This window comes from Nerophis lumbriciformis, linkage group LG37 (assembly GCF_033978685.3).
Source record: "Nerophis lumbriciformis linkage group LG37, RoL_Nlum_v2.1, whole genome shotgun sequence".
Taxonomy (NCBI): Eukaryota; Metazoa; Chordata; class Actinopteri; order Syngnathiformes; family Syngnathidae; genus Nerophis; species Nerophis lumbriciformis.
The window spans coordinates 14,317,631-14,337,500 of record NC_084584.2 but is presented as its reverse complement, the minus strand read 5'-3'; the positions used below and the strand labels follow the sequence as shown (position 1 = coordinate 14,337,500).

Sequence of the window (19,870 nt, the reverse complement as noted above, 5' to 3'; positions counted from 1 at the left end):
CCCAGGAACACCATTCCTACCATCAAGCATGGTGGTGGTAGTACATACTTGCCAATCTTGAGACCTCCGATTTCGGGGGGTGGGGTGGGCGTGGTCGGGGTGGGACGGGGGCGTGGTTGTGAGCGTGGCTAAAAGGGGAGGGGTATATTTACAGCTAGAATTCACCAAGTCAAGTATTTCATATATATATATATATATAAGAAATACTTGACGTTCAGTGAATTTTATATATATATATATATATATATATATATATATATATATATATATATATATATATATATATATATATATATATATATATATATTTATTTTATATATATATATATATATATATATATATTTATTTTATTATATATATATATATATATATATATATATATATATATATATATATATATATATATATATATATATAAGAAATACTTGACGTTCAGTGAATTTTATATATATATTTATTTATTTTATTATATATATATATATATGTATATATATATATATATATATATATATATATATAAAATAAATACTTGAATTTCAGTGTTCATTTATTTACACATATACACACACATAACACTCATCTACTCATTGTTGAGTTAAAGGTTGAATTGTCCATCCTTGTTCTATTCTCTGTCACTATTTTTCGAACCATGCTGAACACCCTCTCTGATGCATTGTTGTGTGGCACGCACAAAAGTGCTTTCATCAAATGCACTAGATGTCACAACATTGCTGTTTACGGCAGACAAACTGCTTTACGGTAGACGAAAACGTGACTGCTGTTGTTGTGTGTTGTTGCCGCGCTGGGAGGACGTTAATGAAACTGCCTAACAATAAACCCACATAAGAAACCAAGAACTCGCCCTCCATCATTCTACAGTTATAACGTTATTGGGCAGGTACGCTTTTTTATATTGTGGAGGACCTGAGTCCGCCTGAATTTCGGGAGATTTTCGGGAGAAAATTTGTCCCGGGAGGTTTTCGGGAGAGGCGCTGAATTTCGGGAGTCTCCCGGAAAATCCGGTAGGGTTGGCAAGTATGTGGTAGTATTATGCTCTGGGCCTGTTTTGCTGCCAATGGAACTGGTGCTTTACAGAGAGTAAATGGGACAATGAAAAAGGAGGATTTCCTCCAAATTCTTCAGGACAACCTAAAATCATTAGCCCAGATGTTGGGTCTTGGCCGCAGTTGGGTGTTCCAACAGGACAATGACCCCAAACACACGTCAAAAGTGGTAAAGGAACGGCTAAATCAGGCTAGAATTAAGGTTTCAGAATGGCCTTCCCAAAGTCCTGACTTAAATGTGTGAACAATGCTGAAGAAACAAGTCCACCACTCTATAATCTGCTGAAGGACCAAACCAAATGGAGATGGAAAAATTGAGCTGTTTGGCCACAATACCCAGCAATATGTTTGGAGAAGAAAAGATGAGGCCTTTAATCCCAGGAACACCTTAACTACCGTCAAGCATGGTGGTGGTAGTATTATATTCTGGGCCTGTTTTCCTACCAATGGAACTGGTGCTTTACAGAGAGTAAATGGGACAATGAAAAAGGAGGATTTCCTCCAAATTCTTCAGGACAACCTAAAATCATCAGCCCGGATGTTGGGTCTTGGGCGTTCCAACAGGACAATGACCCCAAACACACGTCAAAAGTGGTAAAGGAACGGCTAAATCAGGCTAGAATTAAGGTTTCAGAATGGCCTTCCCAAAGTCCTGACTTAAACGTGTGGATAATGCTGAAGAAACAAGTCCACCACTCTATAATCTGCTGTAAAACCAAACCAAATGGAGATGGAGCAAGACGGAGCAGAGCGCTTTCAAGGAATGCAAGGAGCTCTTAACAAGTGACAAGGTGTTAATTCACGTCTGCCACTGTCCCTCGCATGAGACGCTTTGGCGTACGGAATTGGAGCTGTGATCCAGCACACAACATTTGATGGGCAAGAGTATCCGATAGGGTACGCCTCTCGGACACTCTCGCCAGCCGAGAAAAACTACTCACAGATCGAGAAGGAGGCGTTGAGCCTGGTGTATGGAGTAAAGAAATTCCATCAATATCTGTGGGGGCGGAGGTTCAACGTGGTGACTGACCACGAGCCTCTACTCACGCTGGTTGGAGAACATAAAGGACTTCCAACAATGGCAGCAGCGCGTATCCAAAGATGGACCATCATACTGTCGGCATACGATTACTGCATAACCTACTGTCAGTCACAAGAGCACGGCAACGCTGATGGACTGTCTCGTGTCCTGTTGCCTGAGACCAAAGACACGGGGACAGGGCAAATGACAGCATGTCTGAATGCATTGATATGTGAGCACCTGGATGAGGCACCGGTGAGTGCGAAACAGATTTCCAAGGCATCGCGCAAGGATCCTGAGCTCTCAAAGCTGCATAGGTATATCAGAATCAGAATCAGAATACCTTTATTGTCATTGTATGGAAACAACGAAATTGGACAGCAATCCAGCTCAATGCTTTTAAAACAAACCTACATGAAATAGTGTTCAGACAACAACAATAATAAAACAATTTAAAATGTAAAAACATAATAAAATGTTAAAAAAACATATTGCACAGTAGATCTTTATCAGAGGTAAGCAAGTAATAAAGTGGTGAGTGTTCAGGTAAGTGCAGAGTTTAGGGCAATAACAGCTCTAGGATAGAAACTGTTTTTCAGTCTATTTGTCCTGGCTTTGATGGTCTTATAACGCCTCCCTGAGGGTAAGAGTTCAAGCCAGTGGTGACCTGGGTGGGATGAGTCCTTGAGGATGCTGTTAGCTCTCCTGTTGCAGTGTCTCTTATGCAGGTCCTCTAGAGATGTAAGAGGACATGCAGTGATCTTTTGGGCCGCGTTTATGACCCCCTGTAATCTCTTTCTCTCTGCCACCGTGCAGCTAGAAAACCACACGGAGATGCCGTAGGTCAGTATATCATGGAAGGATGGCCAAAAGAGATACCGGAAGATCTAAAAGTCTACTATAAAAAGAGGGAGGAGCTATCTGTTGAGCAGGGATGTGTTCTGTGGGGAGTCGTGGTACCTGCAAAACTAAAAAAAACGCAGTGCTGAATGAGATCCACAGTGGGCACCCTGGCATCGTGAAAATGAAAACGGTTGCACGGCAATATGTCTGGTGGCCAAATTTAGACATGGACGTCGAAATGGTCTGCAAACAATGTGAAACATGCCAGTTGGAACAGCGCACGCCACGCCAAGTCCCTTTGCACCCCTGGGATTTCCCTGGAGAAGTGTGGAAATGGCTTCACGTGGACTTTGCAGGCCCATTCACGGGTCACACGTTCTTGACAGTGGCCGACGCCTATTCAAAGTGGCTTGAGGTGTTTACAATGTCTCAGATAACATCCTCTGTGACCATTTCAAGGCTTAAGAGACTTTTTGCGTCATATGGAATACCAGAGCAAATCGTCACAGACAAACGCCACGGCTTTCACGTCAGACGAGTTCCAGCAGTTTGCGAAAAGAAATGGTATTCTTCACACGACTGGTGCACCCAGGCATCCAGCTACTAACGGCCTGGCCGAGAAGTACGTCGCCACATTCAAAGCAGGCATGAAGAAGCTTGCCGGACAAGACTTTAGTGTGGAGGACATGGTCTCGCATTTCCTACTGTGATATCGCACGACTCCCAACAGTGCTACTGGTGAGTTTCCAGCGGACTTGTACCTCAAGAGACATGTGCGTACGCGGTTGGACTTTCTGAAACCAAGCATCTCAGAGAAGGTGAGGAGGAGGCAGTATCGACAGAAAGAGGGGCATGACAGTCGGGCTGCTGTGAGAGAGTTTGATGTGGATGACCCAGTGTATCTGCGCAACACCGCAGGGGGAAAACAGAAATGGATCCCAGGAGTGGTGACCCAACAGACTGGCCCAGGGTCGTACCGAGCACAAGGAGAGTCAACTGACCAAGTGTACAGACGCCACGGGGACCAGCTGAAGCCTCGCTACACTCAAGGCCTTCCTGATCCTGAACCGGAATGTGCAACTCAGTCAGCTGTGCAGGAGAGTGACTTTGGTGAACCGAGCTGGACCAACCTGTGCCACCTGACCCAGAGACAATGACTTTGAGACGCTCAGGGCGCACAACTAGGACGCCAACGCGTTACAGGGAATAAGGACAATAAGGGGGGATGTTTAATTATCTAAGAGGGTTTGAGTTGTTTAAGAGTTATAAGTGCAGTATTGAAATGGTTATTTAATTAACCAGATGAGAATCTGTTAACCAGACAACCTGTAATAAGAAAGTTTGATCATATTACACCTATACTGGCTCACCTGAACTGGCTTCCTGTGCACTTAAGATGTGACTTTAAGGTTTTTACTACATACGTATAAAATACTACACGGTCTAGCTCCAGCCTTTTTTGCTGATTGTATTGTACCATATGTCCCGGCAAGAAATCTGCGTTCAAAGAACTCCGGCTTATTAGTGATTCCCAGAGCCCCAAAAAAGTCTGCGGGCTATAGAGCGTTTTCTATACGGGCTCCAGTACTATGGAATGCCCTCCCGGAAACAGTTAGAGATGCTACCTCAGTAGAAGCATCTTAAAACTCATTTGTATACTCTAGCCTTTAAATAGACCCCCTTTTTAGACCAGTTGATCTGCCGTCTCTTTTCTTTTCTCCTCTGCCCCCCTCTCCCTTGTGGAGGGGGAGTTACACAGGTCCGGTGGCCATGGATGAAGTGCTGGTTGTCCAGAGTCGGGACCCGGGGTGGACCGCTCGCCTGTGCATCGGTTGGGGACATCTCTGCGCTGCTGACCTGTCTCCGCTCGGGATGGTCTCCCTGCTGGCCCCACTATGAACTGGACTCTCACTGTTGTGTTGGATCCATTGTGGACTGGACTTTTGCTGATGTGTTGGATCCATTGTGGACTGGACGTTCACAATATTATGTCAGACCCACTCAACATCCATTGCTTTCAGTCCTCTCCAAGGTTTCTCATAGTCATTCACATTGACGTCCCACTGGGGTGAGTTTTTCCTTGCCCTTATGTGGGCTCTGTACCAAGGATGTCGTTGTGGCTTGTGCAGGCCTTTGAGACACTTGTGATTTAGGGCTATATAAATAAACATTGATTGATTGATTGATTGATAATAGTTTAAAGAATGTGATATTTTCAGTTATTATAAATAGTGAAGTTAATGCACTGTAAGGAATTACCTTTAATCTAAGGGGGAGATAACGTGGTGTATTAATGCTATTTGTGTACTGTTCGACCTTTCAGTCTTGCCGTAGTTTGTAAGTGCCTACTGTGCATGCCTGTTGCCCAGGTAGAGAAACCAGTTACCCTTCGTGTACGCTGTAATGCTGTTCTCCCAAGGTACGTTAGGTAAAGTATTTAATTATATTTAATTATTCAGATCGAAGTACACCACTGTGTTCTTTGATGTTTTCCTCTTACACACATGCTTATGTGTGCTATGGATATGAGTTTTTTTTTCCTGGGCCTCAGTCTGGACCCCCTCTCCAGGGGCCCAGGCTTAAACCAATTTTTTTTTTTTCCCTCACCCCACCCCCGTCCCCAGCGTTTACCAGTTTCTCACCTTTTCTGTAAGGGGCGCCGGAAGTTGGCAGACCCGTCAGAGATCCTGTTCTGTCTCCTTGTAATGTTTGTCTGCCCTTCAATGGGATTGTGCTGAAAATCTTCATTTCCCCTCGGGGATTGTTAAAGTATTTCTGATAGATGTCCGATATCGGCTTTTTGCCGATATCCGATATTGTCCAACTCTTAATTACCGATACCGATATCAACTGATACCGATATATACAGTCTTGGAATTAACACATTATTATGCCTAATTTGGACAACCAGGTATGGTGAAGATAAGGTCCTTTTTAAAAAAATTAATAAAATAAAATAATTAAAAACATTTTCTTGAATAAAAAAGAAAGTAAAACAATATAAAAACAGTTACATAGAAACTAGTAATTAATGAAAATTAGTAGAATTAACTGTTAAAGGTTAGTACTATTAGTGGACCAGCAGCACGCACAATCATGTGTGCTTACGTACTGTATCCCTTGCAGACTGTATTGATATATATTGATATATAATGTAGGAACCAGAATATTAATAACAGAAAGAAACAACCCTTTTGTGTGAATGAGTGTAAATGGGGGAGGGAGGTTTTTTGGGTTGGTGCACTAATTGTAAGTGTATCTTGTGTTTTTTATGTTGATTTAATTAAAAAAAAAAAGATACCGATAATAAAAAACAGATACCGATAATTTCCGATATTACATTTTAAAGCATTTATCGGCCGATAATATCGGACATCTCTAATACATCTCTAATATATATATATATATATATATATATATATATATATATATATATATATATATATATATATATATATATATATATATATATACATATATATATACATATACATATATATATATATATATATATATATATATATATATATATATATATATATATAGGGGCGTCACTAGCTTTTAAGGACAGGGGGGACTTAGCCCCCAGGAGATGCACAGGATGCGAGCGAACGTTACGCGGAAGCACAAAACTTCACAAACGGCAAACAAAGACTTAGAATCTATTCATTGTTATTATTATTATTTAAAAAAAATGCACGGGACGAAATGAAATGCTCCCCGGGACGATGGCTTTAAACCATTTTTTTTCTTTTTCTTTTTATGTATTTATTCATTTTACATTTTATATTAAATGTCTTGGTTTTTCCTCCCTCTGAAAATCCTATGAAATGTTTAACAAGCCATCCTATAATAATACAATAGCTATTAATGTAACAATACAATAAAACAAATATATTTAATGTTTTTTTCATTATTTTAACAATAGGCTAATGTATATTACTTTATATAGATTCTACAAGAAACACAAAACTCAAAAACTAAATTATTTACAATTGCACACACAAGGTTTTGTGCAGCTTCACTCATTGTAAAGGAAGATAGTGTGCTTCGTACACTTGCAGGACCGCAAGCAAGGTCGCAGAGAAAATGCGGACTGGAATTTGAGTGATGTGGGCATTTTCTATATGATCAAGTGGAATGGATTGGATACCGACGCACTAAAGGGGCTCTCTACCTTATGCTACGAAGTGAGGGGAAACTGAGTGAATAATAACAGGTTATATGATTATTTATTTAAACTCATATTCGGGCCTCTTTATAATGACTATGTCGGCATGTATTTGTAAAAAAAAACAAAAAACAAACAAATTATTTAGGGGGGCTTAAGAATATTTTAGGGGGGCTTGAGCCCCCCTAAAATATGCCTAACAACACCAATGTATATATATATATATATATATATATATATATATATATATATATATATATATATGGAGTGGTGCATATGAGAATGGGTCCTTGTTTGTTTATTTCTGTGTTTTGGTGAAAATTGTTTTCAAACATGTTTATTGGATAGCAGAACTATTTTTTTATATAGTTTTGGTTTTTGGAGGACCTAACTTGAATGCAGACGCAGCAGCAGTGACGTCACATGTCAGCCAACTTAAAAAGAGGCACTCACCGAGCTTCATGAGGAGAGCCAGCAGGATCCATAGCGAGATCTCGAAGGGCCTCCGGACGTGCTCGTAGTTGAACGACAACACCGGGAAAGGCTTCCTGTGCGCGGACGAGTTCCCCCGGTGGTGCGGGGTCCCCTCCCCATCACCAGCGTGCGTGTGGTTGTCCGGCGCACGGCTGCCGTCGACGGCGAAAAGGAGCAGCAGGAGGAGAAGGAGGCTTGCCAAGCCGGCGAGACGCGGGTATGGCGGGGCCATGTTGGGGCAGGCTCCGCTACACCCGGCGCTGATGACGAGGATGAAGAGGAGGAGGAGGCGGAGGAGGAGAGCATGAGGATGGTGACAGGACCTTTACGCACAGCCTCCACGCGTGCCTAAGCATGGCGGGAAAGTGGCGACGAGTGGGCGGAGACAAAAACAGCCAACATGATCGGCAACGTGCCGCTCGTTAAAGCCGGAGGGTCCTCTTATCTTCTCTCAGCGGCGTCCTCATGTGCGCTCCGTCAAGTGACACCTGCTGGAGCGGAGGAGCAGCGCAGCCACAGCGGATGGGGCGGTCCGATACAGCCACATGAACATATCGACGCCAAAGGCGGTATCGGACCGATACTTTTTGTTGTTGTGTTGATCATATTTATTTTTCTCCTTGAATACAAGAGAGCGTTGTAGTCAAAAAATGGATTTAAATGAGAATTTATTGACTTTATTTTGGTGGTGAGTACAATAATTGCATTATTTTGTTGATGTTGAACCCCCCCAATTTAAAAAAACAAAAAAACTCAAATTTTAGCATTTAGTCTAGTATTAGGGATGTCCGATAATGGCTTTTTTGCCGATATCCGATATTCCGATATTGTCCAACTCTTAATTACCGATACCGATATCAACCAATACCGATATGCTAATATACATTGGCTTTGCTATTGACGTGCTACCGATTAGCATTAGCGATTGTACATGGCGATTTCCGCACCTCCAAATTTGGAGACTGCTGTGAGACTGCTGACATCAGATGATATTGACAGTCAAAGTTGCATCAGATGTGAGAGATGACATCAGATGTGTAAGTGGGACAGTATTGACAGTCAAAGTTGCATCAGATGTAAGACTGCTGACATCAGACGTGTAAGTGGGACAGTATTGACAGTCAAAGTTGCATCAGATGTAAGACTGCTGACATCAGACGTGTAAGTGGGACAGTATTGACAGTCAAAGATGCATTAGATGTGAGAGATGACATCAGATGTGTAAGTGGGACAGTATTGACAGTCAAAGTTGCATCAGATGCAAGACTGCTGACATCAGACGTGTAAGTGGGACAGTATTGACAGTCAAAGTTGCATCAGATGTAAGACTGCTGACATCAGACGTGTAAGTGGGACAGTATTGACAGTCAAAGTTGCATCAGATGTAAGACTGCTGATATCAGACGTGTAAGTGGGACAGTATTGACAGTCAAAGTTGCATCAGATGTAAGACTACTGACATCAGATGTGTAAGTGGGACAGTATTGACCATCAAAGTTGCATCAGATGTGAGAGATGATATCAGACGGGTTAAGTGGGACAGTATTGACAGTCAAAGTTCCATCAGATGTAAGACTGCTGACATCAGACGTGTAAGTGGGACAGTATTGACAGTCGAAGTTGCATCAGATGTAAGACTGCTGACATCAGACGTGTAAGTGGGACAGTATTGACAGTCAAAGTTGCATCAGATGTAAGACTGCTGACATCAGACGTGTAAGTGTGACAGTATTGACAGTCAAAGTTGCATCGTATGTAAGACTGCTGACATCAGACGTGTAAGTGGGACAATATTGACAGTCAAAGTTGCATCAGATGTAAGACTGCTGACATCAGACGTGTAAGTGGGACAGTATTGACAGTCAAAGTTGCATCAGATGTAAGACTGCTGATATCAGACGTGTAAGTGGGACAGTATTGACAGTCAAAGTTGCATCAGATGTAAGACTACTGACATCAGATGTGTAAGTGGGACAGTATTGACCATCAAAGTTGCATCAGATGTGAGAGATGATATCAGACGGGTTAAGTGGGACAGTATTGACAGTCAAAGTTCCATCAGATGTAAGACTGCTGACATCAGACGTGTAAGTGGGACAGTATTGACAGTCAAAGTTGCATCAGATGTAAGACTGCTGACATCAGACGTGTAAGTGTGACAGTATTGACAGTCAAAGTTGCATCGTATGTAAGACTGCTGACATCAGACGTGTAAGTGGGACAATATTGACAGTCAAAGTTGCATCAGATGTAAGACTGCTGATATCAGACGTGTAAGTGGGACAGAATTGACAGTCAAAGTTGCATCAGATGTAAGACTGCCGACATCAGACGTGTAAGTGGGACAATATTGACAGTCAAAGTTGCATCAGATGTAAGACTGCTGATATCAGACGTGTAAGTGGGACAGTATTGACAGTCAAAGTTGCATCAGATGTAAGACTGCCGACATCAGACGTGTAAGTGAGACAATATTGACAGTCAAAGTTGCATCAGATGTAAGACTGCTGACATCAGACGTGTAAGTGGGACAGTATTGACAGTCAAAGTTGCATCAAATGTAAGACTGCTGACAGATGTGTAAGTGGGACAGTATTGACAGTCAAAGTTGCATCAGATGTAAGACTGCTGACATCAGACGTGTAAGTGTGACAGTATTGACAGTCAAAGTTGCATCGTATGTAAGACTGCTGACATCAGACGTGTAAGTGGGACAATATTGACAGTCAAAGTTGCATCAGATGTAAGACTGCCGACATCAGACGTGTAAGTGGGACAGTATTGACAGTCAAAGTTGCATCAGATGTAAGACTGCTGACATCAGATGTGTAAGTGGGACAGTATTGACCATCAAAGTTGCATCAGATGTGAGAGATGATATCAGACGGGTTAAGTGGGACAGTATTGACAGTCAAAGTTCCATCAGATGTAAGACTGCTGACATCAGACGTGTAAGTGGGACAGTATTGACAGTCGAAGTTGCATCAGATGTAAGACTGCTGACATCAGACGTGTAAGTGGGACAGTATTGACAGTCAAAGTTGCATCAGATGTAAGACTGCTGACATCAGACGTGTAAGTGTGACAGTATTGACAGTCAAAGTTGCATCGTATGTAAGACTGCTGACATCAGACGTGTAAGTGGGACAATATTGACAGTCAAAGTTGCATCAGATGTAAGACTGCTGATATCAGACGTGTAAGTGGGACAGTATTGACAGTCAAAGTTGCATCAGATGTAAGACTGCCGACATCAGACGTGTAAGTGGGACAATATTGACAGTCAAAGTTGCATCAGATGTAAGACTGCTGATATCAGACGTGTAAGTGGGACAGTATTGACAGTCAAAGTTGCATCAGATGTAAGACTGCCGACATCAGACGTGTAAGTGAGACAATATTGACAGTCAAAGTTGCATCAGATGTAAGACTGCTGACATCAGACGTGTAAGTGGGACAGTATTGACAGTCAAAGTTGCATCAAATGTAAGACTGCTGACAGATGTGTAAGTGGGACAGTATTGACAGTCAAAGTTGCATCAGATGTAAGACTGCTGACATCAGACGTGTAAGTGGGACAGTATTGACAGTCAAAGTTGCATCAGATGTAAGACTGCCGACATCAGACGTGTAAGTGGGACAGTATTGACAGTCAAAGTTGCATCAGATGTAAGACTGCTGATATCAGACGTGTAAGTGGGACAGTATTGACAGTCAAAGTTGCATCAGATGTAAGACTGTTGACATCAGTCGTGTAAGTGGGACAGTTTTGACAGTCAAAATTGCATCAGATGTAAGACTGCTGACATCAGACGTGTAAGTGTGACAGTATTGACAGTCAAAGTTGCATCAGATGTAAGACTGCTGACATCAAGCGTTGTAAGTGGGACAGTATTGACAGTCAAAGTTGCATCAGATGTAAGACTGCTGACATCAGACGTGTAAGTGGGACAGTATTGACAGTCAAATTTGCATCAGATGTGATGCAAGTGGGACCGTCAGAGTTGCTAAGAATTAAAGGTTCACAGGATATTCTATTGGAACTGCTTGGGGTCATTATTGAACGGTGACGGGAGGACGTGGCGCAGTTGGGAGAGTGGCCGTGCCAGCAACCTGAGGGTTCCTAGTTCGATCCCCACCTTCTACCAACCTCGTCACGTCCATTGTGTCCTTGAGCAAGACACTTCACCCTTTCTCCTGATGGGTCGTGGTTAGGGCCTTGCATGGCAGCTCCCGCCATCAGTGTTTGAATGTGTGTGTGAATGGGTGAATGTGGAAATACTGTCAAAACGCTTTGTGGCTTGAAGGTAGAAAAGCGCTATAAAAGTAGAACCCGTTTACCATTTAACCCACTTGTGGAAGAGTGGGGTCGTGATACAAAAAAATGCAATTTCTTGAAATGAATGAAAAAGTCAATAAAAATGCAAATGGCCTCATGTCACAAATATGTTTTGTGAGGAATACATGTAAAATGGGCATACTTGCCAACCTTGAGACATCCGATTTCGGGAGGTGCGGGCGTGGTCGGGGGTGGGACAGGGGCGTGGTTGAGGGTGGGGGCGTGATTAAGAGGGGAGGAGTATATTGACAGCTAGAATTCACCAAGTCAAGTATTTCATACATATACTGTGTGTGTGTATATATATATATATATATATATATATATATATATATATATATATATATATATATATATATATATATATATATATATATATGTATATATATATACAGGTAAAAGCCAGTAAATTAGAATATTTTGAAAAACTTGATTTATTTCAGTAATTGCATTCAAAAGGTGTAACTTGTACATTATATTTATTCATTGCACACAGACTGATGCATTCAAATGTTTATTTCATTTAATTTTGATGATTTGAAGTGGCAACAAATGAAAATCCAAAATTCCGTGTGTCACAAAATTAGAATATTGTGTAAGGGTTAAATTTTGAAGACACCTGGTGCCACAAACTAATCAGCTGATTAACTCAAAACACCTGCAAAGGGCTTTAAATGGTCTCTCAGTCCAGTTCTGAAGCCTACACAAACATGGGGAAGACTTCAGATTTGACAGCTGTCCAAAAGGCAACCATCGACACATTGCACAAGGAGGGAAAGACACAAAAGGTTATTGCTGAAGAGGCTGGCTGTTCTCAGAGCTCTGTGTCCAAACACATTAATGGAGAGGCAAAGGGAAGGAAAAACTGTGGTCAGAAAAAGTGTACAAGCGATAGGGATTACCGCGCCCTGGTCAAGATTGTGAAAAAAAAAATAAAATAAAATAAAATAAAATATATATATATATATATATATATATATATATATATATATATATATATATATATATATATATATATCCATCCATCCATCCATTTTCTACCGCTTAATCCCTTCGGGGTCGCGGGGGGCGCTGGAGCCTATCTCAGCTACAATCGGGCGGAAGGCGGGGTACACCCTGGACAAGTCGCCACCTCATCGCACGGCCAACACAGATAGACATACAACATTCACACTCACATTCACACACTAGGGACCATTTAGTGTTGCCAATCAACCTATCCCCATATATATATATATATATATATATATATATATATATATATATATATATATATATATATATATATATATATATATATATATATATATATATATATATATATATATATATATATATATATGTATGTATGTATGTATATATATATATATATATATATATATATATATATATATATATATATATATATATATATATATATATATATATGCACAAACAAAACTGTGTTTAGATAATTGATACTTCAAACTTGCATAAATAAATCTTAAGGAATATAACATAACTTGGCTTCTGAGAGCTTCAAAATGTAATGAATAAAATGCTAAAGTTGTTGATAAACAAGCAATTATTTTAATAATTAAATATGGTCATTTTAAATGAATTATTATGATCATTTAAAATTAATGATTTCAAATATGTTTATTTTAATGTATAATTCTATGGCTGGATGTAATAAGGAGTCAGAAAAAATACAAATAAAAATACAATTAATTTTGATGTTTTTAGCAAAATATAGTAAATTTTTATTTTTTTTATTTTTTTTATTAATAAATATATTTATTTTTAGGTAAGATAACCATAATAATACAATTTATATCTAGTCTGGATGATTTAGTTCTTGTCACCCTGTTGTCCTCCCGTCATAAAGAAAAGGCTGTCCTCACTCAATCGGGAGATTTTCGGAAGAATATTTGTCCTGGGAGGTTTTCGGGAGAGGCGCCGAATTTCGGGAGTCTCCCGGAAAATTCGGGAGGGTTAGCAAGTATGAAAATGGGTATATTGCTTTTAATTTGAAAGATCTTGCAAAATAACAATCCGTGGGGTTAAAAGCAAGGGTTGAAAGCCAAACCATGCAATGATCAGTCCGCGTAAAAAGTCCACTCCCCCCCTGAGCATGCACTTCCTGTACACGCACACACATTTCCAGTAGATGTGTGAGTCATCAGAGCAAGGCGAGCGCTCATGAAAAATAAATGTTAATATTGTGTCGATTTGCTGGGAGTCAAAACTTTTTCCACCGATGGCTGCAAACTGAAAAATGTAAAGGGGGGCATTCATCCAACCATGCAAATAAATAATGTATAAAAATGCTCTTACGGGCAACAAAGCGTACTAGTATGTTATTCTTCTCAATATTTCAACTTTTTTCCATTTCCCATAGCAATATATGTATAAAATATAATATAAATGTCATTATTAAGTGAATGCAATCAAGCCAATGCTTGTCACAATTGTGAGAAAAATAAGTTTTTGTACGTTTTGTACTATTCTCCACTAATGATGTATTTTTTGTACCTCTGAACCCTGCAGGGCGGCGACGAGCGAGCAAAAACAACATCGGCGGCTCTTTTCCCACAGTTGGCTGGAGGTCAACGGGTACAAACGTGAAAACAGAGAAAATAAACAAAACATGTTCACATCAGTGAAGGCAATAAATTAGGAATATGTGTGCGGATTCCCTTATAGGGACACACTAACAGTCAAAGGTTTAGAGACACTATCTCATTTACTTGCACGAGAAAATGTCTCCAAACTTCTGACTGGTGTTGTATTTGTTTTTATGAAAGACTTTGCACAATATAAAGTGTTGCGTCTGACCCAGGAATGGGCAATTATTTTGACTCGGGGGCCACATTTAGAGAAAAGAAATGTGTGTGGGGGCCGGTATATCTATTTTTAGGAACACTAATACAAAACCTCACAACAATGTCTGATTGAACGCTTAAAAACGTTATGACAGACCGCCTTAAAAAACGTAATGGAATTTTTAAATTTTTCTATGAACGATAAAACACTGAATATTGACAAAGTATGAACGTCACACCCCCTTTCGATCAAGATATTTTACAATCAAGTGAAACGCAACAAACAATGAAATATGAACGCGAAGGGTACAAAATAAACCCACCTACAATCTGATATTTGCTGAATTTACACCCAGGGATCAATAAAGTACTTTCTATTCTATTCTATATATCATTAAGCTTTCGAATTTTGTTGTGAAAATCTCCTTCCGCATCTGTGGAAACGCTTCCCGCCCACATTGCTTTATGCCTCGTCTGAGCTGCTGTGACGTAGATTACTATCGTAACTAATTAGATGACCATAGTAACTAGCATATCATCCATAAGAGCAGATTCCAACCATCCATCCATCCATCCATCTTCTTCCGCTTATCCGAGGTCGGGTCGCGGGGGCAGCAGCCTAAGCAGGGAAGCCCAGACTTCCCTCTCCCCAGCCACTTCGTCCAGCTCTTCCTGTGGGACCCCGAGGCGTTCCCAGGCCAGCCGAGAGACATAGTCTTCCCAACGTGTCCTGGGTCTTCCCCGCGGCCTCCTACCGGTCGGACGTGCCCTAAACACCTCCCTAGGGAGGCGCTCGGGTGGCATCCTGACCAGATGCCCGAACCACCTCATCTGGCTCCTCTCGATGTGGAGGAGCAGCGGCTTTACTTTGAGCTCCTCCCGGATGGCAGAGCTTCTCACCCTATCTCTAAGGGAGAGCCCCGCCACCCGGCGGAGGAAACTCATTTCGGCCGCTTGTACCCGTGATCTTGTCCTTTCGGTCATAACCCAAAGCTCATGACCATAGGTGAGGATGGGAACGTAGATCGACCGGTAAATTGAGAGCTTTGCCTTCCGGCTCAGCTCCTTCTTCACCACAACGGATCGATACAGCGTCCGCATTACTGAAGACGCCGCACCGATCCGCCTGTCGATCTCACGATCCACTCTTCCCTCACTCGTGAACAAGACTCCGAGGTACTTGAACTCCTCCACTTGGGGCAAGATCTCCTCCCCAACCCGGAGATGGCACTCCACCCTTTTCCGGGCGAGAACCATGGACTCGGACTTGGAGGTGCTGATTCTCATCCCAGTCGCTTCACACTCAGCTGCGAACCGATCCAGTGAGAGCTGAAGATCCTGGCCAGATGAAGCCATCAGGACCACATCATCTGCAAAAAGCAGAGACCTAATCTTGCAGCCACCAAACCAGATCCCCTCAACGCCTTGACTGCGCCTAGAAATTCTGTCCATAAAAGATTCCAACCATTGAAATACTTTGTATAGTTGAAGACTTATGGTCATTAGAAAACAGGAGTGCACATCATAATGGCAGCTACAGTTTCAATCTTAAAGATCTAAAAAAATTATTTGGGAATGTCCGGCGGGCCAGATTGAAAAGCTTAACGGGCCGCATGTGGCCCCCGGGCCTTAATTTGCCCAGGTCTGGTCTGACCAGTCTTCCTCTCAGGGAATACAAGTCACTGGTCAATCCCAGGTTCTTTCAGATGACATATATGCAGAGTAAGAAGGACCATCAAGACAGAATAGGAATATTATCAAGTTTTACGAAAGCTTTTGGAGACCAGTCCTTACAAATGCGCTAATAGCAGCATCCAGAAGTGGTCTGAAAATCAAACAGGAAGAGACAACTTATTGAATACGAAAACAGCCCCCAACCTCTACTTAGATGGACTGAATGACCTCATGGATAAAATTATACTTTGTATCTGCTGAACTTTTATTCAGCGGTGAGTCAACATGTCCTTTTGTAATAGTTTCAGTTGGGCTTTCTGGCTTCCATTCGTCAGCGTTCCTGTCCTGTAACCCTGTGCAATGTTGTCTGTGTGTGCTGAAAACATCATTTTGTTGTACTTGTGCAATGACAATAAAGATGACTCCACTCCATTCCATTCAAAAGTCCGTAGAGATAATTGCCAGTTTAGCAAGGCTTTAAACACCGTCATAGTGACAGATTTAAGGCCGTATTTCTAAAACAACCCAATTATTTAAGTTTATATTGTAGCCAAACTTTTTCTCTTAAAGCTGTTTTGTCTAAATAACATTCATTTTTTTCAGAGTTTTTGCCCATTTATTGTGTTTTGTTTAGTTTTTCAATTATTGCCAAAGCGGCATTAGAGTTTTGAATTGGCTTCACTGCGATAGGAGAACACTTTTCTTACCCCCCTTGGAGCTATCATCCTACTTTTTCTTACCTTTTCTGATACATTTTGAATATTACCTGGAATATAAACAAATAGTCATTGAACATATTGGATTTAACTGAATTGTAGTTGTCAATGTAGTCTTTCTGTTTATTGTTCACAACTGACTATTTAAAGTAAATACAAAATGTAACATGTAAAATAATAATAATACATTATTTTTTAATATTGAACTATACACACATTTGAACTTCTTTATTGTTGCTTGTGTATTTTATGCACACCTCAGCCAAAAGTAATACATTAAACCCTTGCTTATCCCTGTTAATAGGTTACCGGGCCGGTAAATGAAATCAAATTAAGTTCAAGTTCAAGTTCAAGTTGCTTTATTATTGTCCATTCTTAACATATACAAGACATATAAGAACTGAAATTACATTTTCAGCACAATCCCACTAAGACCAGACAAACATTACGGGGAGACAAGACAGGACCGCTGATGGGTCAGCCATTTACGGCGCCCCTTAAAAAGGTGGGAAACAGGTGAATATTGGGGGAGAGGGCAGAGTAAAAAAATATTCAGTCAAAGGGGGGTCCAGACTGAGGCCAAGGGAAAAAAACTCATAGCCATAGCACACATAAACATGTTAAATGGAATCAACAAAACTTGCAACAGTAATTTCCGCAAAGTAAGAATTGTTATTTAGAAATGGAATATTTTCATACCTAGAGCATAAAAACACAATACCTACTATAGCGGGGCTATTCAAGTTGTTTTGGGGGCCACATTTGCAGAAAGCTAAGGCTTGGGGGCCAGTCTTCTCTCTTTACTACAGTATTAGTCTTATATTCTATGTTCTGATTAAAGCCAGCGTCCTTTACAGTAGACATTTGATTTTGGTCTATTTATTTTGTAAGAGTTACGGGAGTGTTCTGCTATTTTTAAGGACCTTTTGCGAAAAAGCTAATCAAAGATCATCTCTACAACAGCATTTTAGTGTTTTTAAGAATCTGCTGCAAAAACGTGAGTTTTTTTTCAACTGAAGTCTTGAGCTGCGAGTTGAATAGCCCAAAGGACCTAAGACAGAGCCTTGAGGAACACCACGAGTTCAACTTAAAAAAAAAAGTTGAACAAAGGACTACTGACTGCATCGGCTTACACCTACGTCCCGGGAGAGTTAGTGCTGCAAGGGGTTCTGGGTATTTGTGCTGTTGTGTTTATGTTGTGTTACGGTGCGGATGTTCTCCCGAAATGTGTTTGTCATTCTTGTTTGGTGTGGGTTCACAGTGTGGCGAATATTTGTAACAGTGTTAAAGTTGTTTGTACGGCCACCCTCAGTGTGACCTGTATGGCTGTTGACCAATTATGCCTTGCATTCACTCATGTGTGTGTAGAAGCCTCATATATTATGTGACTGGACCGGCACGCTGTTTGTATGGAGGAAAAGCGGACCTAGGTTGTAGAGGACGTCAAAAGGGCAGTGCCTTTAAGGCACGCCCCCAATAATGTTGTCCGGGTGCAAATCGGGAGAATGGTTGCCCCGGGAGATCTTCGGGAGGGGCACTGAAATTCGGGAGTCTCCCAGGAATATCGGGAGGCTGAAACCGATACCGATAATTTCCGATATTACATTTTAAAGCATTTATCGGACATCTCTATTTTCTTTGTCTTACTTTGGCCAAAAATAGAACACATTCTGAAAATATTACAATAAAAATATAGAAAAAAAATACAGGCAGCGGTAAAGTTTAGACACATGAAGGAAAGAAGAAAATGAATGAATGTTTATAACTGAATAAATTTAAATATGCATAAAAATGTGTTTTTTTGTTGTTGTTGTTTTTTTTTATTTTTTATGAATTAACGTTTATGACAACCTTTTTCCAAAACACAATATAGAATGTGAGATATAACAAGACAATGCATACATTTATCGTTTGTTTTCAAAACGCTTACAAATAAGTGGGACCCCAAAATTTTACTGTGGGACCCCCATTTTTATGACATTTTGAAAATTCCTAGCGCCAACACCATACTTGCCAACATTGAGACCTCGGGAGAGGGGCAGGGTTTGGTGTAGCGTCCCGGAAGAGTTAGTGCTGCAAGGGGTTCTGGGTATTTGTTCTGTTGTGTTTATGTTTTGTTACTTTGCGGATGTTCTCCCGAAATGTGTCTGGTGTGGGTTCAGCGTGGCGCGTATTTGTAACAGTGTTAAAGTTGTTTATACGGCCACCCTCAGTGTGACCTGTATGGCTGTTTACCAAGTATGCGTTGCATTCACTTATGTGAATGGGCCGGCACGCTGTTTGTATGGAGGAAAAGCGGACGTGACGACAGGTTGTAGAGGTCGCTAAAGGCAAAGCCTTTAAGGCACGCCCCCAATATTGTTGTCCGGGTGGAAATCGGGAGAATGGTTGCCCCGGGAGATTTTCGGGAGGGCCACTGAAATTCGGGAGTCTCCCGGTAAAATCGGGAGGGTTGGCAAGTATGACCAATACTGATGGAGTATTGGTGCATGCAAAAAACAGCTGCAGGCGGCTGTGGCCTGCGGGCCGCTTCTAATACTAATCAAATACCATCCCGGGGGCCATAGATCATTCATTCGCGGGCCTTGACTTTGACACATAGGACTAACAGCATGTTACACAAGTCAAAATTGGGCCACAAACAAAATCTTGTTTAAGGCCCACAAAAGCCTAGGTCCAGTCCTGGTCATAAGAGTTGCACATGAATGCCTCCATGCAGACTGTCCGGTGGACCGAGAAGAAATGTTCCAGAAGCGTCGGGCC

At 41.2% G+C, this 19,870-nt stretch overlaps 1 protein-coding gene across 2 annotated transcripts in view; it reads right to left on the bottom strand.

The window, feature by feature from the left end:
* The window catches only part of LOC133577500 (Na(+)/H(+) exchanger beta-like), a 49,170-nt gene extending 34,418 nt beyond the window's left edge, over nt 1-14,752 (bottom strand). Inside the window, exon 1 of one of the 2 annotated variants that reach the window (XM_061931393.2) lies at nt 14,428-14,752. In XM_061931393.2, coding sequence (XP_061787377.1) covers nt 14,428-14,470 — 43 coding nt within the window. In that variant the 5' untranslated portion in view covers nt 14,471-14,752. Of the gene's footprint in view, nt 1-7,553; nt 8,234-14,427 lie in introns of those variants that run through there. The other variant, XM_061931392.1, reaches the window with a different exon arrangement.
* Nucleotides 14,753-19,870: the final 5,118 nt, after the last annotated feature.